Source organism: Phycodurus eques, chromosome 4 (genome assembly GCF_024500275.1).
Source record: "Phycodurus eques isolate BA_2022a chromosome 4, UOR_Pequ_1.1, whole genome shotgun sequence".
NCBI classification, from domain to species: Eukaryota; Metazoa; Chordata; class Actinopteri; order Syngnathiformes; family Syngnathidae; genus Phycodurus; species Phycodurus eques.
Window position 1 is genome coordinate 29,999,244 of NC_084528.1, and position 24,972 is coordinate 30,024,215.

At 42.7% G+C, this 24,972-nt stretch overlaps 1 protein-coding gene across 2 annotated transcripts; it reads right to left on the reverse strand.

Annotated features, from left to right (window-relative positions):
* On the reverse strand, window positions 1–23,071 carry LOC133402203 (tumor necrosis factor receptor superfamily member 11B-like). Of its 2 annotated transcripts, XM_061675837.1 has the most exons (6): window positions 22,971–23,071; window positions 9,895–10,122; window positions 8,522–8,666; window positions 5,460–5,675; window positions 3,608–3,832; window positions 1–2,181 (listed from the first exon to the last, which is right to left on the reverse strand). In XM_061675837.1, exons 1-6 carry the CDS (start codon window positions 23,052–23,054, stop codon window positions 1,787–1,789), a joined length of 1,293 nt encoding a protein of 430 aa, XP_061531821.1. In that variant the 5' UTR covers window positions 23,055–23,071; the 3' UTR covers window positions 1–1,786. The 2 variants fall into 2 exon arrangements, with proteins under 2 accessions (XP_061531821.1, XP_061531822.1); XM_061675838.1 differs by lacking the exon at window positions 9,895–10,122.
* Between the last annotated feature and the right edge of the window lie 1,901 nt (window positions 23,072–24,972).

Below are 24,972 nucleotides of genomic sequence, written 5' to 3' on the forward strand. Positions count from 1 at the left end.
CTCATCTTTTATGAAGCAATGCATTTGTACAAACTATTTAACATTAGTGTTACACGAGGCATATATACAATAAAGTTCATCATATTAAAAGTAATGCAAAACAAATATAAAACACATATCCCTTCAAAAAAGTTGCAGCATTTAGAATCCAGTATTTGTTTTATAAAGCAATTTAAAAAAAACAAGCCTTTACAAAGAATGGAACGTTAAATTCCCTTTTGTTTTTAAATAGAACACAATTTTACATTCATAAAGCTGAAAATTACAAAATAAAATCCCAATAAGTGTCACTTGCCAGCAGTCGCAGACAAAAGCAACAAACAAAGGACATACAGTATATAGCTCATACCTGGATTTCATTATGAAATCAAATCCTTCCTCTCAAATAGCGAGAAAGCAATATGAAAAAATGAACATACACAATTTCCCGTCCCACTTTCCATAAAATAGTACTATTTACATTTTAAATATTTTCTTTATTACTTTTCACAGACTCAAACGATTCCCATGAAGTATTTCCCAAAGTTTACGTTATGGTCTGCCTAGAAATGAAAAGATCGTACGATTATAATTCCTCAAAAGACTGAAAATGGGCAAAAGTATTTGTGTAATTAATTATTCACCCTTATAAGGGGTATTGTATCATTATATTATCACAAGAAATACTATAAACACCTTTTCATAATAATGTGTGTAGCTTTATGTACTTAAGTAACATCCCACAGACTTGATGCTTTCATGTATGAATGTGCACCAGCACAGTCCAATAATCATCATCGTCATCATCACCATCATAATCATCATCATCGGCATAACACAAGAACTGTAAGAAAAATGACAGAGGTAATGTTCATGATACATTGCGAACTTACAAATCCAACTCCTGTATTGGATCCATTACATTGCTTAGGTGTACCTAATGATTTGACTGGCTAGAACTATCGGCTTATGTCATCAGTGTTGTTCCCACCTTGAAGTCAAGTGTGAATCTAAGCTAGGGATGGGCATGAAAATCAATTTGTCCGCTAATTTATCCTCAGCAATTGTTGCCGATTTATTGAGTCTTGAAGCCGTCGAGGCGATACGAAATACATTTTTGACTGCAACCAGCGGAGGCGCTGTTGGGTCACCGCCAACTCGTTTGTGGTCTGAAGAAGAAGAACAAGTCGTAAGCCAATGGAAGCCAAACTCCTTTAGGAAGCATTATTCTACTCAATAAGACACTGAAAAAAAGGAGTTCAGAACATACAGAGTGCTATTTTCCCAATCATCCATCCATGAAATTTCTGTAGCGCTTATCCTCATTTGGGTTTGCGGGCGAGTTTACAGTCAATAGCAGGGGAAGAAGCGGTGGGCTACCTGGACTGGTTACCAGTCCACTGTATTTTCTATAGCGTTTGTCCCCATTAAGGTTGTGGATGAGCTGGAGCCTATCCCAGCTGACTTTTGAGCACGAGGAGGGGTACGCCACTTACTTTCCTACCTATGGACAATTCAATGGACCGAACATACAAGTGTTTGAAATGTGGGCGAAAGCCAGAGCAGCTGGAGAAAACCAACGCAAGCATGGTGAGAAAAGGCAATCTCCACAGGTTGAACTTGGGATGTGAACCGCAAAACCCTCAGAACTGCAAGGCAGACGTGCTGCCTTTTCTCTCAACCAATTAAAAAAATATGAATAATTTATATTAAAAAAAAAAAAAAAAACACTTAATTGGTCATTCATTTGCCCAAAGGTCGAATAAAGTAAATGTTGTCAAATGCCCATCCCTAATAGAAATCTTCTTCATTCGTTGAACGGCTTTAGAGTTTTAAAACACAGCTCATCCTGCAGCATGCTAACAAACATCTTCTCATACGTCTTGCGCGTGGAGGTGGAGCCAATAATGCGGCTGATCTTCTTCAGGCCCTTTAAAAGGTAGCGAGGTGCCCCTTTGCTGCGCAGCACCCTGAGACTGTGAGAAAGACCTTTGACCAGATCCAGGTCAAAGTTGGCCGTCTTCCACAGGTGGAGGAGCTGCAGAATGTACTGCTTGGGGAGACAAGTAGCCAACAGCGCCGACACGTCCTCCCGGTGAACTTTAACCCCCGGCAAGCTGTTGGTGACTTCCAAGAGGTCGGCGAAAGTTACGTTTTTCAGGCTGTTGCTACGGGAGACCTTCCGCTCGCAGTGGTTCACACCTGTAAAGAAGCAAAATCAATTCCAGTGGCAGCCAATGGAGGCGTGCAGTGGTTCCCTGCCGTTTAAATCAAAGAAACGGTACGTCACGTTTAGTTTTTCTCCGACCCCAATTCCATTGAAGTTGGCACGTTGTGTTAAACATAAATAAAAACGGAATGCAATGATTTGCAAATCGTGTTCAACCTATATTTAATTGAATACACTACAAAGACAAGATATTGAATGTTCAAACTGATCAACTTGATTGTTTTTAGCAAATAATCATTAACTTAGAATTTTATGGCTGCAACACGTTCCCAAAAAGCTGGGACAGGTGGCAAAAAAGAGTGAGAAAGTGGAGGAATGCCCATCAAACACCTGTTTGGAACATCGCACAGGTGAACAGGCTCATTGGGAACAGGTGGGTGCCATGATTGGCTATAAAAGGAGCTCCCCTGAATTGCTCAGTCATTCACAAGGAAAGATGGGGCAAGGTTCACCTCTTTGTGAACAAGTGCGTGAGAAAATAGTCGAACAGTTTAAGGACAATGTTCCTCCACGTACAATTGCAAGGAATTTAGGGACTTCTGCATCTACGGTCCAGAATATCATCAAAAGGTTCAGAGCATCTGGAGAAATCACTGCATGTAAGCGCCAAGGCCGAAAACCAACATTGGATCCCCGTGACCTTCGATCCCTCAGGCGGCACTGCATCAAAAACCGATATCAATGTGTATAAAGCCTTCTGTGCTAATGTAAACATAGCCATACGTGTCATGTTAAAGGGGTTGTTGGAAATAGACAGATAGATTAATAGTATTCATAATGGTTTGAGGCAATTCACCTTTTTTTATTTTTTTTTATTTTTTTAAAACCAACACCTAAAGATTTCTACATGTGTGCGCGTCATTTTCACAAATGACAGTTTTAGAGGAAACAATGTTTTTCAATTTAATCCATTTACAGTTAAAACCCATGTCACCCCAAAACCTGATTTGCAACTAATAAAACAATTTAAGCAAAACCAATTCAGCGTGGCATGCAATTTTAACCAAAGCTTGTCAATTTAGCCAATTCTCTGTAGATCAGCGTTCACAACTCACTTCCTTCTAATAACAAAAAAACAACATCAAAGGGGTGTGAAAAACAGCATTCAGATCACGATTTGGGCAACAACAGCGGTGTACTGTTTTGTAAAATATGCAGTATTGTGGTCAAACACAAAAGGAAGTCACAGACTGATAAAAGATTGCAAAATATGTAGACGTCAAATCTGTGACGCAGACTGTCGCGTCTTGGTCAAAGAGTGGGTACCGAAAAATCAAGTGATCATCCGGTGAGCTCCTGAAATTCATGGTGGATCTTATCTTAGTCTGCAATAATTAGCCTGTGAAAGCCCGGAGACGCGGCAAAAAGAAAACGCGCAACTTTGTCGTCTTAGAATACCTTTTATGATGCCATACAGCTTGTCCTGGTCCTTGTTCTGCTGCCTCCACAGCCGCAGCAGCTGGAGGACTTGCTGTTGCGGAGAACAGGCCTTCTTCAGCCTCTCCACGCTCTTGCCGTCCACCCGCCGGCCCGGAAGACTCTCCAGCAGACGCTCCAGGGGCACGGAGGACAGCTGCAGGGAAGCGAGCGACTGGAAGACGGCCTCCTCGCACAAGAGCACGTCTGGAACAAGAGAGGAATTGCATTACAGTGCAATTCATGCAGTATCGTGATTTTTGTGAAACAGCGTTGTGTGGATCAATAATGAAGTGTTGATTTACTTGCTTTATATCGTATTGTATAAGGACATTTGCGGTATCGCCTGTCACTATACTTGACAGGGGCATGACACAAAATTGTGTGAAGACGCATTCTATCATTTGGGTTTCCGGGAATTATATCACACAGTTTTGTTTTGAGCAACTGACTATTTTTCTTGCAAAGTCAGTTTTGCCTGACTCCGCTTCAGATTTGAGTGTACTTTCAGGATGACTGCATGGGTTTTAAAGAAGAATTGCAATTCCCTCACAAATGCAGAAAGAAAGGATTTGAGCTGGCACATCACTCGGAAATATTTCGAGTAGAGAGTCAAATGCAAGGGTACGCCCAGCTAAACAGGAGGGTCGCCGGTTCGTATCCCCCGCCCGAGCGCATGTCGTTGTTGTGTCTCTGAGCAAGATACCTAACCCACGAATGAATGCGGTTGGATGTTTGGTGGTGGTCGGAGGGGCTGTAGGCGCAGAATGGCAGCCAGGCTTCTGTCGGACCGCACCAGGGCAGCTGCGGCTACACAAGTAGCTCACCACCACCAGGTGTGACTACAGTGAATAAATACTCTGTGAAATTGTAAAGGCTTTTTCTTTGAGTGCCCATAAAAGCGCGATATTAGTGTAATGTATCATTATAATTATTGAACCGCTGTGCGTTCATTGGTCGGTCAGATTCTTCATTTTGTCGTCGTATTACTCGAGGATACACTGAAACAATGTTCATCATGGGGGATACAGTATGTTCCAGACACAATATAGTGCGACCATATGTTTACAAAAAAAAAAAAAGGTTTTACCCCTCACGCACACACAACGTATGGAAACAGATTTTACACACACTGTAAAAGTATTTGAACAGAAAAAGCATCCAAAAAAAGCCTAATCTCCGGACGCTGCAGTATTATACTGTAGGCTCCACGTTCCGTTTTCTCGCTTCCTTCTCCTCTTGATTAAAACGTGTCTCCATTAATGTGTGTAAATATGTAAATACAGGAGACCATCGCTCTTCCTCTTTTTGTCTGCACGTCTCATTCCTATTGATGCATTCAGTGCGGTAAGAATTTTGTCGACTCTGCAGTATTCTTTCAAGAAGAAAATCCACAACTTCAGATGTGAGTAGAGCTGAGGCAGTACTGCGCAGTGGAATTTTGTCAATGCTATCTCCAGATAATGTGCTACGAAAATATGTCCCCGAGAGGCCGCTGAGTGCTATCTTCCTGCTGCAACGCCATGAGATCATTTCTCTGCTCTTTCAGACTTGATGTTCTCGTTGAAAGAAAGGCCAATGATTGGCGCAACTTTAAACCCTCTATTTAAAATGCCCCCAGTCATACCTTAAACGGTCTACTCAGTTCATTGGCCTTTGTGGTCATCACATCTAAATCTGATCAGAAACAGGAAAAGTGAAAATCCCCTGTTCTGAGGAAGGGAAATGATCACATTCTGAAAATAAGTTAGCCAGACTCATGGTAACTTGTAACCCGTGTGCACTCGTGTGACGCGCGTAAGGCATCGACTGCTCGGTATAATCGTCGACTCACCTGTGTGACACAAAGTGTGCTGATGAGCGCAATCGATGGCCATGATTTGGTCCTGACTCCCACAGATGCTGTCTGAAGTGGACGTTCCCCATCTCAGTGTCTTCAGGCCCGAGTCTGTGCAGTTTCTGTGTGGTCGACATGGTTCTGTGGAGGACCGGCTGCTGGAGAAATGACCGGCGGGGCATTGCTTGCACACAGTGTCACTCCCCGGGGTACCTGGAAGGAAACAAACCGAGACATCTTTCAAAGTAACAATAAGGAATACTACTAATACTTTTCAATTGTACTCCTGTGAAAGGTAAACGTACATAGTTTAGCGACTACATTGAAGTGATCTCTCATGGAATACTAAAATGTGTGACACACTGCTTGTGGATACAGTCACTGTTCTAGAGCACTAAATCAGTTGAGCCAGGGTTGGAAATGACACATACTATTCTCTTGATTACAAAGCAAATGATTTATTATGTTGTTCTAAATCGAATGACTACATATTGGCGGTTTATGGTGAGGTGCGGCGATACGATTCCAAGCGTGACGATCACAACATGTGACTATGTCATTTTGAGAGTGACTCACATCACTTAGTTGGCTTTTTTTTAATTTAGTTTTTTTCAGGACCGTATGTCTTACGAAATACAGCGGAACCTCTTCAGTCAAATGCCTCGGAAGTTGAACCATTTGACCGAAATGTTCAAAGGTGATGGCAAAGAAGAAGGATGCATTGAAAAGGAAAATGTCATTTGTGTGGGAAACGCATCTCTGTCTTGACTGCTCAGTACAATTATTCTCAATGTGACTTGACACACCTGAAGCACAATTCTACTGGACAAATGATTGTTTTTCAGATTTAAGGTGAAGCGGCGAACGTACTTTTTACAATGCCATTACACGTTAGGAACGTCGCACAAGAGTGAGAACACAAAAATGTTTTCAAGTTTTATTATCAAGCGATTGCTTTCCTTTTCACTCTTTTTGACGGCTGCAAATGTTAAAATGCGTATAACTGTACATTCTATTATATATATATATATATATATATATATTTTAAAGGACAAACACAGCCACTTTGTAGCAATTCAGGCCAAGGTGTGGAATTCTTTGCTCAGCACACAAGTCACATTGTGCATGTCATGAGTCACAATCACATCCTCATTTTGTTTTTTCAGATGAAGCACGTGGGACAACAAAGATCAATCACCATTAGTCAGTTCAAACCCTTGTTTCACTTTGTTTTGCAGAGTCATGGCACAATGTGTTTTTGCCACTTTTGAGAGTAACTTGCAATCTTCCATTAAGAGAGTCTCGAGCGAGAGGGCACCTTAGGTGGCCAAGTCGGAAGAAGCTGAGTCACGTCGAGGCGGCACACCGATGGCTTTTGCTCATCTTGCGGGCTGAAGGCTTCGACCGCATTTCTGCCCATTACATAAGGAGCCAAGCAGCTTAAGGAAGGGGAAACCCCAGTAACGCCGTCCCATGTCGAGGAAAGTTGTCTCCTATTTTACTATAGCGGTGCGTCAATTACAGGGTGGAGGGTAAATGTCATAGGTGCTTGAGGTGAGGCTTCCTGTGTGTTTCCTGCGAAATGTGCTCCAGAGAAGAAAGATGAGAGGGATTTATTGTCATAGAAATAACAGTTGACGCAAGCCGTGATTTATCAATAAAGGACTGCAGTGTGCAAGAGTTTCTGTGTAGTTTGAAAGGAAGAACTCATTCAGAAAGCCAGGAAAAGGAAATATGAGCAATAAGGTCAGCACACTGGACATTATTGTTTAAAATCAGTCCTAAGAATCATCCATCCATCCATCATCTTCTGCTCGTACGCAGTTGGCTCGCGGGGCAGAAGCTTCACCAGGTAAGACCAGACTTCCCTCTCGCCCAGCCACTTGGTCCAGCTCATCCGGGAGACATCCCGGGTCGTCCCCGGAGCCTCCTCACTACTTATTGAACATCTTTGGGATTTTTAGAGCCGTGCTTTGTCTGGTCCCGCACCTCGGACCTGCTGGCCATAGGTGCGTGAATGCAACCCAAGACAACTTAGCTCCTTAGATACCTGGGACAAACAAAACCTTCCACCATGGTAAGGACACAGCTCAGGGAGGAGTAATGATAATCAGATATTGTAATAGCAAGGAACATGAAATGCACGCACTGAAAGTAAAGGTTAAGTGGGATGCTGAATTCTGAGCGTGTCTGTTGATCAAACATGAATACTTTGAGGAAGTTATCAGACTGCTGTGAGGAAGTTGGACCGTTTGACGTGCTTTGTGGCCTTTTTAATCTAAATACCAGAGGCGGGGGACAGGAGTCACATTGACTCAACTCCTGCCGATCTTTAAGACTTGGGACTGGCTCTACCAAAAATCATGAAAGACTCCACTTGACTTTAACTTGTAACACATGACTTGACAAATCTTGCTTTTGAATCTGCTTTCAAAGAAAACAATTTGTTTTGTATATAAAAGAAGATTTTACAAGTTTAGTAAAAGTAATAAAGAGCTTTTTTCTTCTTCTTCCAAAACACAAATCCAGTTTGGTTATCCTGAGAGAAATGACATTTATTTACTCTAACTTGCAAATGATACAAACATTTTATCCTATTAATCCTATTTATTGGCTCAGTCTGACCATCCCTCCATTTTTGTGTCGCGCCTTGAGAGTCGTGAATGAGTGCTGCTGGAGTGTTTGCTGGACTGGTTGCCAGCCAATCACAGGGCACATATGGACAAACAGCAATTTAGGGTCTTCAATTAACCCGACATGCTGGTTCTGGAATGTGAGAGAGAGCTGAAATACCCGGAGAACAGACATTTGAACCCGGAACCTCCGGACTGTGAGGCACACATAGTCCACCGTGCTGCTAAAAAAAAAAAATACGAACTGTAAAAACCTTTTTTTTTAAAGTATGGTGTGATTGACACCTCACACTAATTTGCTGACATAAGCAGTCAACACAACTTGGTGTTTTCTGTTTTGCTTAACACATTCACTGCCATTGACGGCGTTAGAAGTCAAATATCCATGTAAACTAGGAAGGCTGGCAAGTGAATTAAAATGCTTACCTAAAGCTGCCACTCCGTAGCTGGGTGGACAGGAGCTGTGCGTGATGCAGAACTCGACCACCAGGTGGAAACCTCCAGTACACTCGCACACTCGGTCGTGGGTGCTGTTGCACTCGTGTTTCACCAGCTGTCTCTCTTTGCACACCTAAACGCAAAGCACACAGAGGAGCGCTGAAGTGGGAGACACAGTGCAGGTCACCAAGGTGCTGCATGACAAACCGCAGCCTTGAAAGCTACATTTCCATGACATGCAAAGACATGCTTCGGGGGGGGGGGGGGGGGGGGAAATAACATCATACAACATAGTCACGCACATAAAGAAAAGATCTGAGAGAAACCACAAGAGTCTAACATGAAGGGAAGTTGAATAAAAATATGAAGGAAACGTCAGAGGAATTTGTGACCACTTCACATAAGTGAACTAACAGACTTGAGTCCAGCGCGTGTTTGTGTCCGTCTCTATACAGGAATCTTAACGAGAAAAACAGGTGTCTTTCTGAAAACTACAACGAACGGTCCAGTATATTATATATTATATTAAGCCTTTGAACCTCCAACCGACCCAGAGGTGAAAAAAACTTACTCACACGCTGTACTTAGGAAGAAGTCAAAGTATTTCAGAAGAAGTTTTTTAAAAAGTTCAGACTCTGAAATTTACTTTAGTACAAGAATAAGAAGTAAAGTCAATTATACGCCATACATGTTTTGATAACTTGGCACAATGGGTGGGTGGGGGGCAGGGGGGGGGGCGGGGGGAGACACAAAAAACACACAAAATAGTTTTCCTTTTATTGTACTGAGAAGAGGGGAAAAAATATCTCATCACATGTTTTTCGAACCAAAAGGTTGCATTGGCTCGACTTTGAAGCTATCAAAATCAAGTAATAATAGTTCTGCTAACAATATAAACTGAATGAGAAAAAGGCAAAATTTGATCACAACAGATAAAAATACACCTTTGCTATTTGTGTGCGTTTTTATTTGATTCGATTTTTTCACTTAGGAGAACTTTTGAACACCAGAAGCTGTTGCTTTTTAGACTGCCACGAATCATTCGCTCTCTTTAATCAGGCCAAGGATGGGGAATATCTCGCTTCTCTGAATCTGTTCCAATCGTCGGTAACGCTACCTGTTCACAATGCTCCTTGTTATTGTTTTTTTTTCTTCCCGATTATAAAACCCCAAGATCTCAATCAATCAACCTTACCACGCCCTATTTAGATCGTCTTTTTTTTAATTTTTTTTTATCATAATCCCCCAAAAGAATTTTGAAAAACTAAAGAGTGGAAATAGAAAGTACACTAAAGTCCAGCTACTTGACAAAAAATCAGGAACAAAGTATTTGTATTTGGTTAATTGGTTACTGTACCTACCGAGGTGCAATATTGGCACGAGTCCCCCCAGTGCCAGCTGTCGGCAAAATGCCTCTCGGGGCAGGCTTGGCACTCTGTGGCCCTGTCAGCAGTGCAGTGTTTCTTCACGGCCGTGCCGGGGGGACACTGGTCGCAAAGGAGGAGGTCGGAGGTCACGGGGTCGCGGTACTGGTACTTGGACGGCTCAGCCTGCTGCTGGAAGGCCCAGGTGAGGGAGGCTGTGAAGAGCTGCACCGAGGGTTAAAATAAATAAATAAATAAATAAAATAGATCAACACGTGTGATGGTGAAAGCCATCTCGAGCACATCTCGTCCTTCTATTTGCTCGAGCATGAAATATTTCTGAATGCTGGACTCGCTGGCGTGCCCAAAAGCTTCCAGTAAGAGCGAGTTGAAGGAAAGGTCAGAGCTGTAAAGTCATAGCTCCTGGTGGACTCGCTGGCCTCCAGCCAATTGCTGTGCTCTCCAGCGTCTGAGAAGAAAATCCTCCGTTGAGATGAATACCTGCGTTCGAACTACTTCATTCGCTGGCGCTTCTCAAGCAACAATTCTTCACAGGCTAATGACGCCAAACAAGCTGTAATTGTTGTCGTATGATTCCATCGTGCCAGTTAGTCGTCATTATTATTCTCAATGCTCTTTGGCATATTTTTGTCATACGCTAAACGATTTCTGGACAATAAAATAAGTGGAGGCAGATGTTTCACTCCAGCTCGGAGCTTATAAGGGAGCACACTTATTAATTAGCTTGTTTACAAATCTCTAGAGTGCCGGCCACTCATTAAACGTGAAATCAAACAACTTAGTAAATCTTTTCTTTTTCTGAAAATTGTGTCTGTCAGCGAGCCGTTCTGCACTTCTGCTGCCTCTCTCTTACATAACTGACAAGTCAAGCAACAGTCCAGGTCAATTCGACAGTAAACCTTTCGCGCAACGGGCATTTATTGCATTACATTGCCGACACTACATCGAAGCCAAAAGATAAGCAAAGCGGCACCGAGTATTTTTGGGGATGCGCTGATTACAGTCTTAGCTTCGGCACATTCCTGATTCCTGAGTGAATTTGTCCAAACGCAGTTCGGTCTGTATTTGATGTGAGCTGCTCCAGTCCAGAAAGCAGTTCATACATTCAAGTTCAGGGGCTGGATTCCGCTTCCACAAGAGAAAATAGAATCCATGCAGTTTGTTGCGGCGTGTATGCGCTTCACAGTTCGTTAGTCGCTTTTTTTAGATTCCGGGCTCCATGCGCAGCCATCCGAGCTACGCCCCCAGTTGTCATGGTAATGAGATTTGGACCCGCATTGGGCCCCACCGTATGCGAGGCGGGATTTGCGCAGGCTCACTTACGTGAGATCGTCAACCTCCCATATGGACGAATTTCAGCAAGACAAAAATAACGTGTTTAAAGTATACTTTCTTCCTTTGACTATTCGAATGGAAGCATGTCGCAGGTGTGGGGAAAACAATCACAATAGTGAATTGTCTCTTTTAAAAATGAATTGTCATGTGTTTGACCTTCCCTGTCACGCAAAAGTGTTGTCTGCTGCATCTGTCCATTAAAGAGAGACTGTCACTGTCATTCTTCTTGTTTTACTTTGTTTTGCAAGACAACCGTCGGCATTTAAAATGATGACAGTAAATCACATAAAATGAATGACTTTTTTAGCGGCACAGCTGAGGGAAAAACTTTCTGAATTAGCCCTTTGGTGAAGGTGATTAAAAAGAAAATCATAAATTAAAGGGGAAGCTGGGGCCTCTATCAACTGACTTTCCAGGCCATTTATGATGAATGATGATGAAATGATGAATACAGTCCTGTGTTTCTGTGTTTTTTTTCACCACTGTCCTGTGTTTAGGGGACAAATGCAGAATGGGAAGGGGGATTTGAAGTCGACCGAGAAATTTGCCGGCTTCCCACATGACACCAGAGACGAAACAGACGCTGACGGCTGCCAGGGACCAGAATGTGAGGTTTAACACCCGAGACTCACTGTCAGCACCCCTGTGTGGTCAAGGTAATTCAAGAGCACTGTTCCAAAATGAAGTATAGACTATCCATCCATCCATCCATCCATTTTCTGAGCCGCTTCTCCTCACTAGGGAGGTGTGTGCTGGAGCCTGTCCCAGCTATCATCGGGCAGGAGGCGGGGTACACCCTGAACTGGTTGCCAGCCAATCGCAGGGCACATACAAACAGACAACCGTTCGCACTCACATTCATACCTACGGGCAATTTAGAGTCGTCATGCAAACTCCACACAGACGGGGCCGGGGATGGAACCCGGGTCCTCAGAACTGTGAGGCTGACGCTCTAACCAGTCGCCCACCGTGCCGCCAAGTATAAACAAAATAAAATAAAAAAAAGACGATCTTGCAGAAGCGTATTGCATTCACTTGGATAAAAAAAAAAAAAAACTCCTGTTTTTCTGAGTAATTCTTTTGAAGGCTTTGTTTTTCAGAATTGTTTTTCTGTTTTTGTGACTAATTATTTTCCCAGTTTTTCTCTCTAATTTTTTCCCCCTGTTTTTCTGAGTAATTTTTCTCCACCTGTTTTTCTGACAAATTTTTTTCTGAGTTATCGGGACACATCAAACTCATACGAGAACCTAGAACTGCAAGTGACTCTTTGCGGACTACGAAGTAAGCAACATGACCGGCTTATTTAGTTTGATCCAATTTCATTTTGATATGGGTTTAAGACACTGGGAGATACTCCTGTCTTTGAGATACATAGATGGTATTGTTATTAGTCATTAGAAGAAAAACAATAGTCAGAAAAACAGGAAAAAAATTACTCAGAAAAACAGGGGAAAAAATAGTCAGAAAACAGCGGGAAAAATAGACAGAAAAACAGAGAAAAATAATTACTCAGAAAAACAGAAAAAAATATTCAAAAAAACAAAGCCCTCAAAAAAATGACTCAGAAAAACAAGAGTTTTTTTTTTTTTTTATCCAAGTGAATGCAATATGCTTCTGTACAAAATAAATATTTTCTTGGAAAAAAAAAAAGATATTATTTTTGCATAAGTATGCTTTTTGTTGTTTAAAAAAAAAACAAAAAAAACTTGACTTTATTCAACACGGATGTCAGCGTTATGTTAGCATATGTCAAACATACCAGGGCTTATAATTGGCCTCAAGCTAAGCTATAAGGAGTATTTGGTTTATACAATATCCATCCATCCATCCATTTTCTGAGCCGCTTTTCCTCACTAGGGTCGCAGGCGTGCTGGAGCCTATCCCAGCTATTATCGGGCACCCTGAACTGGTTGCCAGCCAATCGCAGGGCACATACAAACAAACAACCATTCGCACTCACATTCACACCTACGGGCAATTTAGAGATGTCAATTAACCTACCACGCATGTTTTTTGGTATGTGGGAGGAAACCGGAGTGCCCGGAGAAAACCCACGCAGGCACGGGGAGAACATGCAAACTCCACACAGGCGGGGCCGGGGATTGAACCCCGGTCCTCAGAACTGTGAGGCAGAAGCTCTAACCTGTCGTCCACCGTGGCGCCGTTTATACAATATGTTTTTTTTATTTATTGATGTGCCGTTCTGCATAAATTCCAAATGATATAACATAATAACTTATTGCAAATGATTTTGCGGAACCCCCGAATGTCTTTGGACCCCAGTTTTGAGAACCACTGATTTAGTCTTCAATGAACCTAAAAACAAATGCTTTGGAGACTGAGAACGACGGAGTACCCGAAGACAACCCACACAAACACAGAGAGAACAAATTCCCAACAGAAAGGCCGGCACGACCTTCTTAACACACATTCACTGCCATTGACGGCTTTAGAAGTCAAATATCCATGTTAACTGAGAAGGCTGGCAGTGAGAGACAGCAGTACTAACCAGCCACTGTGATGCAATGTCACAACTCCGAGCAATACCCTGCCATGCCTACGTCGCTGAGCCCAAGTATTTATTGTCTAAATGGCCGTGAACCTTCCCGACAGGCTCTTTGCCGACGAGGGAGAGAAGCTGTCAGTTAGCGAGCGTGTTTGACACGCAGCCACGCAGACTGCGGAGGGACACATGCGGGCCAGATGTCAGCCGACAGCCCGCTTCCTTTCGGCTTCAGTGTTGGCTCTGCGGATTTTCCCCGTTGGCCCAGATGTGCCCTCGTTGTTATACGGGCCATTATTGCGTTGTGCGATCGCATACGTTCAATGTGTTTATCCTTGTCTGCAAGGACACACAACAAGCATATACGCTCTCATATTGTGCATGTTCAGGATAATGTCTTGCATGTGTGTGCACTGTGCAATGCATATGTGTGTTTATGTGTTATGGCTATGCTCCTTTCTGCGGTCGCCTCCTGGCTGCTGTTTGTTAAAGTAACTGTTGGAGGTTACTTCTGGGCTTTCCCCATTCACAATTCAAAACACTGTCCTACTATTTTATCACCATGCACCACTGACCTGCGTCTCTCCTGCGTGTTTGTATTTGTTCTCAGGCCGCTTGCCTTAAAGAACACACTACCTCAATAAGAAATCTGTGGCAAACCTGACGGGGTGTTCTTTCTGTATCTGAGGTCAAATGTTTTTTATGTGGTACCTTGGTACAGAAAGCACAATAAGCAAAAAAAAAAAAAAAAAAAGGATGTGAGACCGTATTTCTCCACATTGTGCCTCTATTATCAAATAAATCAAACTTAATGACGGACGATATCTTTATAACACACTTCTTCAAATAATGGCATATGCTCGAACAACTAACGCGCCTCAAACTGGCGAACCAGTTCAGGGTGTACCCCGCCTTTCGCCCGAAGTCAGCTGGGATGGGCTCCAGCGCTCCGTGACCCTAACCAGGATAAGCGATGTTGAAAATGGATGAATGGATGGATATCTCTTCATATAGTGGCCTCCGCTCAACTAGACGCTGAGCATCAATTCATGTTTGTGTGTGTTCCATCCATCCATCCATTTTCTGAGCCGCTTCTCCTCACTAGGGTCGCGGGAGTGCTGGAGCCTATCCCAGCTGTCATCGGGCAGGAGGCGGGGTACACCCCGAACCGGTTGCCAGCCAATCGCAGGGCACATACAAACAGACAACCGTTCGCACTCACAGTCATGCCTACGGGCAATTTAGAGTCTCCAATTCATGCATGTTTTTGGGATGTGGGAGGAAACCGGAGTGCCCGGAGAAAACCCACGCAGGCACGGGGAGAACATGGAAAACAGGAGCAGAAAACAGTCAGTGGCAAAAAGAAGATTCTCAAGAAGTGACATAAGAAAATGTTGACTAAAGTCAGACAAATGTATCTATGTATAAATGTGTGATAATATACAACCCCAATTAAAATGAAGTTGGGACATTGTGTTAAACATAAATAGAATATGAACACAATTATTTGAAAATCAAGTTCAATCTATAGTTAATTGAATACACTACAAAGACAAGATATTTAATGTTCAAACTGATGAACTTTATTGTTTTTAGCAAATAATCATTAACTTTGAATTTTATGGCTGCAACACGTTCCAAAAAAGCTGGGACAGGGTCATGTTTACCACTGTTTACATCATCTTTTCTTTTAACAACATTCAATAAGCGTTTGGGAACTGAGTACACTAATTGTTGAAGCTTAGTAGGTGGAATTCTTTCCCATGCTTGCTTGATGTACAGCTTCAGCTGTTCAACAGTCCGGGGTCTCCGTTGCCGTATTTTACGCTTCATAATGCGCCACACATTTTCAATGGGAGACAGGTCTGGACTGCAGGCCGGCCAGCCGAGTACCCGCACTCTTTTACTACGAAGCCACGCTGTTGTAACGTGCAGAATGTGGTTTGGCAATGTCTTGCTGAAATAAGCAGGGGCGTCCATGAAAGAGACGTTGCTTGGATGGCAGCATATGTTTCTCAAACACCTGGATGTACCTTTCAGCATTCATGGTGCATTCACAGATGTGTAAGTTAACCATGCCATTGGCACTAACGCAGCCCCATACCATCACAGATGCTGGCTTTTGAACTTTGCGTCCATAACAGCCCGGATGGTTCTTTTCCTCTTTGGCCCGGAGGAGACGACGTCCACAATTTCCCAAATAAATTTGAAATGTGGACTCGTCGGATCACAGAACACTTTTTCACTTGGCATCAGTCCATGTTCTGAGCCCATGCGGTGAAATCCTTTACACATTGATGTCGGTTTTTGATGCAGTGCCGCATGAGGCCGCATTCAATGTTGGTTTTCGGCCTTGCCGCTTACATGCAGTGATTTCTCCAGATTTTCTGAACCTGTTGATGATATTATGGAGCGTAGATGACGAAATCCCTAAATTCCCTCATTAATGTACACATAGCACTCCATATTGACGGGGGGGGGGGGGGGGGGGGAATTGAATTGTTGAAATGTGTGCAGATTTATTAAATAAGAAAAAAGAAATGATGCTACTGCTCTTCGTGGGCAAGAAACTCAACTCAATGAGCTGTATATATTCTTAATTAAATGTGTTTTCAACACTTCGTACGTAAAGGGCTCAGAAACCCTCGTTGCCTCTGTTTTCTTTCAGTGAAAAGGAGAATAAAAACAGATTCAAGGCTGCATTTTGGAAACCGAAGCTGCACAAACCCGGTGAGCTCAGCGGTTTCCCCTGACAAAAGGCCATCAACCTCCGAGGACGCTCGATGGAAGGATTTTGCCCCAGAGTGACTTTGCGAGCCATACCATGACTACAAACCGCATGCTTTGTTTGTAGCGTGGGTGGCCCCCGCCAGAAGTCACATTCATAGCAATCGCAGCCATAAATTAAGAAGGCTGTTAAGCCGTGAGACGGCAGTCAATTTTAAGAGTATTGCGAAGCCTGACAAAGTGTGTGTCCCGGTTGAGCTAATCTGCGTACAGTTACAGCTGTCACTTCAATAAGTCACACTGAGTTCACTGGCGTGTGCTCACGAGCGCATGTGGAAATGGTCACGGTCGCATTGATTTTGTCAACTTTCACACAGTGCTCCGTGGAGCGAGTCCAGTGACAGAACACAGCTCGACGCAATGCACGCCACAGAGACGGACGGAAGACAGCGCATGCATTCTGGGAAAGAAATGATGCTTTCTGAGTCATCCATTTTGGGACAAATTAAAGAAAATGTCATGGTTCACTCTTTGAATTATCGGGATATGATGAGAGCCATGTGGAGTGGGAACTGAAAGCAAACGAAAGAACTGCATACGGCCACTTGGGGGCAGCAGAGAAGGCACATCGTGTGAACAGAAATATTGGGACACCTGGTCATTCCTCCTCCCGACAGGAAGTGACATTTGCAGTTTTGCACGAGGACATGACAGCTTCTCCACTTCTGTAAAGACTGAAGTACAATTTTACACCTGGAACAACTGCCATGTTATTATTTTTTTAAATTTAGAATTGTTGTTTATTTATTTAGGAAACAGCCTAATTTAGGTCGTCATCAAGCCGTTTTCTATGGCACTTGTGCGAGCTGACGAGAGGGGAGGAGGACAGCCTGCACCGGTCACTGGCCAATCGCGGCGCACGCAAGGAAAAACAATCATTCACACTTACATTCACACCCGATAGAAATGTTTTATTCTTGAACGTTTTTGGGAAAATGGCAAAATGGGAGGAGGCCATTCGAACTGTGCACCTTAAAACTGCGAGCCAGAAGTGTGAACCATGAGTGCGCCGTCCTGCCTACTAAGGTTATGATAGAGTATCTTCTGGAAATAGGCCAGTGACATTTTGAACAACGACACTTACAAAAATAAAAATCAATTCGAAAAATAGATATATATTTGGTGTGTTTTTACATCTCAGTTGCTGTCTTGTTAAAAGGCGAAGCCTGCTCGGACGAGAGGAGAAACGTCTTCTAAGACAACCCGAACAGTCCAGCTTGGATTGATTCAATGCCCTGAGCATGCAATGACCTGGATGAATGAAAATATTCACAGGCATGCCACCGAAGTATTAAACGCCAAGCTGCCAAGTCATTGAAAAACCGCGTGGGCGCGGTTATGGTAAGTAGCTCCGTTGTTACATCACAGTGAGGCGGACGTGCAGGACGGCTCTCGTGCAGCCACATTTTCAGACCTTGGCACGTAACTAAAGATTTACTTCATTGTTTCATTTCGACCTTGATGGCTAGGCAAGCACTCCAGATATGCTACTAGTTTTATACAAACAATATAATGTATGTGTATAAAATGCCGATATCCTTTCAAGTTAAATGCCGAACAGAACTGATTCCTGAAAGTAGCTCAAAAGTAGCGCAACATATAGCTTCGTGCTACTTTCAATTGACCTGCAACTACTAATATAAAATAACATCTTGCTGAGATTTGTTTCATCAAGAGTGTTTCATCACTCTTTGCCAAAACCCACCAAAATTGCTCAGCTTTTCAAGAATGGATGAACTGGAAGATGTCCAGTGGTGTATGCGTGTGTGCGTGTGAGCGCATGTGTATGTGTGTGTTTATCAACAACTAAAAGACATCTTGAACTTTTCAACCTCCTAGTTTTGTTTGAAGACACCGTTTGATGACATCATGCGCCATCCCTGGAAAAAAACTAATTACACGGCAACTCGGGGCCCACTGACATCCATAATTACACTGTCGGTGAAATAAATGTACTAAATGGAGCGCTGCCAGATGGGAGGAAAGGATGGATGAAGGTATTGAAGTGGAGAGGGAAGTCAAAGGATCAAAAGGGGAGGTCATTTGACTAAAATGTAATTATGTTGAGACAGTATTCTAAACCCCAAAAGGACAAATGCTCAAGATTGTTAGTTTTACTGTAAGTATCCTGACAGGGCACTTCACTTAATGAACAATCTCCATCTCCCTCAAAAGCTTTTTTCTCAGGAAAAAAAAAACAAAAACATCCTTTCGAAGAATAAACAAAATCTTGCTGGTAACAAATGGTTCATTTGATTCTGCTTGCAATGTAACCTCACTTGAAAATCACATTGGGTTCAACTCATGTGCTGCCTTCCCCCCCTCCTCAATACAGAACATGTGTTATTTAACAAGTTTATTTGGCGCAGACAGCAACAAACAGCATTACACTAAATTGGATTGATAAAAAGCAGTGAAAACGCGGCGGTTCGTGACACGGCACGCTTGCCGCAGCGTGCGTGGTTGCTCACTGACTAGTTCAATTTATGCAAGCCAGCTCACAAAGAGCTCATAACTCTGAGTGTCGGTCCAGTTGATTTACTGGAAATTGTCTGAATGCTGAGAAATGATGTCGACAAAACCAAACGCCAAAGCGAATTCTGTTTAATTCGTCCGTCCGTCCATCTGATAAGAGCACAAGATGATACAAATGTGACCATGACCATAGGACTGGAAATACTAAAGGACAAAGGAGAGCAACACACAATATATGAGTAGAAAATGACTAAAGTAAAAACAAAAAGAACAAGAAAATGCACATGGAAAGTGAGCTGCGTTTTGTCTGCGCGAACATTCGTCACCGCTAAAGTCACTCATCATTGCCATTACGAGCGGTCAACTCCATCGCACATTTGTATGATGGTTAAGAATGTTACCTTCAGTCACCTGAAGGGGACCGTGTTCGAACCTCAGCGGTTCCACTGTAGATATGGAGTTAATTTCAAAAGCACATCCGGAATCAATTAGCTGCTCCAGTATATTTAACGTAACTCAACAGATTTACATTTCTATAGTTACACAGGAAATTGACATTTCCAGTGCAATAAGAGAATGGGACTTTGGGTTTCCTGAAGGTCACCCTCCAATCGGCGGCACAAGCGGCTTCAGTTAACTGAAGAACGCGGGCGGTCTGAGGGGGATTCCAGCTCCCCGACGGTACGTTTATGTGTGAGTGTTTTCCCGTGAATATGGAATCTCTCTTCTTTTTTTTTTTTTTTTTTTTTTTAGGTCATAAAGAGACATCAAAGGGGGAGGGGGGGATGGCGTATGCTTTACAAGATGACACGCTGACTCATTGCTCGGTCGGTCCAATTTAACAGCTTTTCTCGCCGGAATGCATCAATCATTGCGCAACAAAACGTCTCATATCAGGCTTTTCATCTGGATTTTGTTGATGTAAAAAAAAAAAAAAAAAAAAATCAACTGTAAATGTTGGTGTCGTTATCTTAATTATGATCTATTAGTATAATAACATTCCAAAATGTGAAAAAGAAAAGTATATAAGGAAAATTAAACTTACAAGCACTCCCTCCAGCTGCGAATCAATAACATTTGGAAAAATCGATTTCCGGTAAAGAAAATCAGACCATTTATCAACTTTTAAGTGTTAATTGTCCTTTTAAAATGTCCTACATTTGCATATTCAAAACCACAGAAAACAGAACGATTTGCCTAACACATGCAAACATTTATGCATATTGTACTTATGCCACTACTCCCCGTACGTATTCAACAATGTGTGCACTGTGCTATAATTGTTCGGCAGATTTGCATCGGTCAAACTGTTTTGAACACAACGCATACGGAAGTAAGCTGAAACAAAAATGAAGGCCAGACGAGTGTGACCTTGATTCAAATAGCTTCACGTCTTTTGCATACTCGCCCACTTCTCTTTGTCACTTGGCCACCCACTCCACAAACTCCTCAAATAAAGAAATCGCTCCGCACCCCGCCCCCACCAGTTGCCCCCCATGCACGGAAACCTCTGCTTTCTGCTCTACTGTTGATGCAAAAGAGGAAGTTAGGTGCAACTTACAAATGTAAGCGCTTATTTGTCTAAAAACATCTCGCTCCTCCGCATACCTTGAGCAGGAGCCCGCTGTCACTTCTCACGCAGTTCCCGAAAGAATGAAATCTCTTTGACTGGGTTTGCTCTTCATAGCAATCTGCCCTCCGCACGCCCTTTGCATGTGAACGTTCTACAATGGAACACAGTACTCGCACGTTTGGGGAAGTTGCTGCGGCTCACGCCAACGGCCGGTGCCCGGAGGAAAGTGGGGAGAGGGCGTTAAGATAAAGAGGGAAGAGATAACAACAGATGATGCCACATGCAGATATTGTACAATGTACATGTACAATGGCATGAACGCCTAAATGGCTGATTGTAGACTTCAGTGTCAAATCAGGTACTAAAAACTCCACAGTTGTAAAATACAAAGGGAACTCAGCAATGAAATATTCACCAATAGCGATCATCAAATCAACAAATGGATGGACAATAGAGAGGGCAAGATGGTAGATGGGTGGATTTAGGGATGGATAGAATAATGAATGAATGCAAGGACGGGTAAGTGACAGACTACGAAGGGCAGACTGGTGGACTGGATGGATGCTGTTGAGATGGACAGACAGAGAAAGGTGGATGAGCGATCGATGAAAGATGGGTTGATGAACCTTTTTACAACGAGAAGGAAGGCTGCACTGGCAGATGGTGAGCTGATCGATTGATTCAGGAATGAACAGACAGACGAAGGACAGATGAATGGATGGACAGAAGGGTGGGCAGAGAGATTGAGGGCTAGAGGGCAGGTTAATGGATGAACGGACGGACGGACGGACGGACGGATGGATGAATGGAGCAATGGACAGGGATGACTGAGAAGCTCGCTGACATTAAGAAAAACCTATTATGAGCACGTGGGTATTGTTTTTGTTGACATCGTAACAGTGAGATTGATGATTTGGGCAATTATGCTAGTAGGCTGAAGATATGGCTTGTTGGACAGATGGGCGGGTGACAGACCTATTGATAACCGACAAGTGGATAAAAGATAGATACAAAGAGATAAAAGGACGGCCAGACAAATAAACGGATGAACCGACAAGTGGGCGACCAGGTGGACGGATGGGTACACAAAAAGACAGATGAACAGACTGATGAACGAATATATACGTACATTGAAAAGACACATTTGCCTGCTGATGAACACCAAAACATATTGTGTTTCAGTCACACGATAGTTCGCCTGTTGACCCGCACGTGCCCTCACAAGCCTCAAAAGGATTTGACGTGATTTTATGTCCCACTGATATCATCCGAAAGGAGAACGTGTTTGAAGACACGGGACATATTGCAGCCACATGCGTCGGCGACACGCCGGGGAAAGGACGTGCACACAGGTGCGCGAGGTACATTCACCGCATGCAGACGCTGCAGAGCGTTTGTTAGACTCGGACACGAGTTGCTCAATGACGCACGGAGCGGCCGCTTGGCTGCGTAACTCGCTTGGAAGCAGGCGCACGAAGTTGAGGGAGTCCCAAAGGAAGCGATTGGCTAATTAGCCGGATGTTGAAAGACTGACTCATTAGTTGGCTAAATATGACAGTCTGAATAATGCAGAAGCGCCTCAAATACTATTTTCGTTGCAAAACTATCTAGTATGTGAAGAACTACTCTGCATGATTCGATTTAAGCATTGGCTTTCGGTGCAACTGCGCATATTGACTCGATGAATAGGAACTTGTTAGAAACTAACGCAAGAGCCCGTTTGGTGCTTGCAAACGGCCGAGGCCTACAAAAAATGTTTTGAGAACATATTTCTGCTCCAATAACCGTCTGTGTGGAAAATATATGCGAACTCTCCAAAATACATTACAATGCATGCAAACAACACTGGATTTAAAAAAACAAAACAAAACAAAAAACTCTTAGCCTGGACCCTGACGCCCAAGAAAGGACAAATAGATAGAGAGCTAGATAGATGACCTCAGTTAACCTCTCATTCTATGACTGAAATACTATGTGGTAATCCATTTTATGAGTAATATGATATTTGTGGCAACCAGACCACCAAACGGTCTAAAATGAACTTTCTTTTGCATTGGATTTATTTGCCTTTCTGTTATTTTGTCACTATCAAGACTAATTTGACTGCAGATGAATGCCCGTACGGTAAACATTGGGAACTGAATGAAAATTCCCTGTACATGTTTGAAACAAACACTCTTTTGTAGCCACAGAGAGAGTGCGGTGGTGCACAGCAGGCACAGAAATGAGCCAAAATGTGGACTAAAATTTGATAGCATCGTAACAGCTTGTAAATCAGACACATTCAAACAAATAAACAGTCTCATCAACACGCATGCGTATTTTTAAACATAAAAATCATGTCTCTCCAGGTATAAAAATAAATCAAATACAACCTACCAAAATAAGTTTCATGGCCGGGTTGGCGCTTGCAATCCAAGAACTCATCTCAGCTGCATCAACGTGAACGAATGGGGACTCCATCACAAATGTGCTCTTATACCCAGAGAACCAGCAAGAGTGGGAGAGAGTGTGTGTGTGAGAGAGAGAGAGAGAGAGAGAGAGAGAGAGAGAGAGAGAGCACATTGCCCACCCACTAAGTGTCTCCCCCCGCACAGAGTGAGCAAAGTGGTCCATGTCAGAGAGAGACAGAAAGAGAGAGAGAGAGAGAGAGAGAGAGAGAGAGAGAGAGAGAGAGAGAGAGAGAGAGAGAAAGGGAGAGAGGACAACTTCAATAGAAGAGGGAACAAGTTCAATATTTCGTAACCATGAGGGGATGCGACTTTAAATTTATGGCTCAATTGAGTACATATTTGTTTATTTATTCCCCCCGGCAAAAAAATATTTCTTTCCGAAAAACAAAACATGATTTGGAATGTCAGAAATATTTTGTTTGCTTGAAATGTAACCCATCTTCTTCTTTTGCCATAATGTTTGAACATGACGTCATGTTTATGTTGAAGCCCTTGATAGGTTAAGACAAACGAGTGTTCGTAGGGTCTGCGATGTCACGTTGACCCGCAAAGGCTGAATCATGGCAACTGGACCGGTTCTTGTTTGTTGAAGATGTTTCACCTTCATTTCTAAATTTGAATCCGAGTGTTCATAATCAGAATCCGAATCATCTTTATTTGCGAAGTTTGTCAAACACACACAAGGACTTTGTCTCCGGTATGAACCTGGCAGGTCAAATATGGGGAAGTAGAACCAATCATCAATATAATATCATGGAAACATATAATGTACAAAGGAATATTAGGACTACATTGAAAACAAAAAAGAATATTATCGTTAGGTAATAATATTAGGGATGCATCGATGCCACCTCTTTTTGAGAGCGAGCATGATCAGCATCAATACTTGATAAGGCCATTCTTGATGAATAATGTGTTTTGACCAAATATCGTTCAAAAATAAAAATCACAAACTTTTTTTACAACATGCTCAGATATAACACTTTTTAGAGTAACAACTTGTCATTAGTGATATTTGATTATGATTTTTGTTTTGCCCCCGTCATCATTTTAAAATTACTCTTTTTTTTTTCAGTTTGGAAATACTATTTTGTCGTAATAACGCTATCATCATAATAACATTAAAAACGAGTGCCCTCCGAAGATTCATTTAAATAAAAATGAATAGCTAAATGAGTCCATGAGCGCGAATGAAGACTTTGTCCAACGTCTGGTGTGGCCCGTGTGGCAGTTCGTACCGTGTGCACCGAAGTTTAGTTGACCTGAAAAACTGTGTGGCAGAACAACAAGTGGAACAGTTTGGTGTAACTAAAGTGTGTGGTAAACTCCACAGCAAGCAATGCCGGCCTGCAAGATTTATTACGACTTCATTCATGCTATTAGCTGTTAGTCATAGAAAATAGATGTTTTGGGAGAGTAACCACAGACACAGTTAAAAATACGTAACGAGCAGGTCCATGACACATCGTAGTGTTGAGTAATTGAACGACGAATTTCCAGAGACGGCGTTTGCTGTCAACAACTGAAAATTCAACTTTACTGTGAGTTGTAAACGCATTTCCTAGAACATTTAGCAAAACATGGGCTTTCTTGTGCTAAAACTGTCTAAAACGTTCAACTGGGGTTAGCCAATTTGGATATGTGCGTCATCAAAACATGCTCACAGTTACCGAATCAAAATGTAAAAATACATTGCATATGTTGGGACACGGTGACTTTCCTGTCTGTATCATTTTGAAGAAACAACGAGCGAAAGAGAGTTTCAAATCTTACTGATGATGGAGCGTTCGCTTGTACGAAGGCAGCAAAAGGCAGCTATCAATTGCCGTCCACACCTCTCGTGTTGTGTTAGCACGAGAGTCTGTGCGAATGTTACCAATCCGATTTGTGCGCATGGCTTGACATTTCAGCTAATATTCATTGTTTGA

What these genes read in the sequence shown, in the direction of transcription:
- LOC133402203 (XM_061675837.1), bottom strand. Translation starts at nt 23,054, where the DNA reads ATGGAGTCCCCATTCGTTCACGTTGATGCAGCTGAGATGAGTTCTTGG. An exon ending in CGGCCATGAAACTTATTTTG is followed by an intron (nt 10,123 to 22,970) that starts GTAGGTTGTATT and finishes CCCTCGGTGCAG; the next exon opens with CTCTTCACAGCCTCCCTCAC. An exon ending in CTACGGAGTGGCAGCTTTAG is followed by an intron (nt 5,676 to 8,521) that starts GTAAGCATTTTA and finishes GTTTCCTTCCAG; the next exon opens with GTACCCCGGGGAGTGACACT.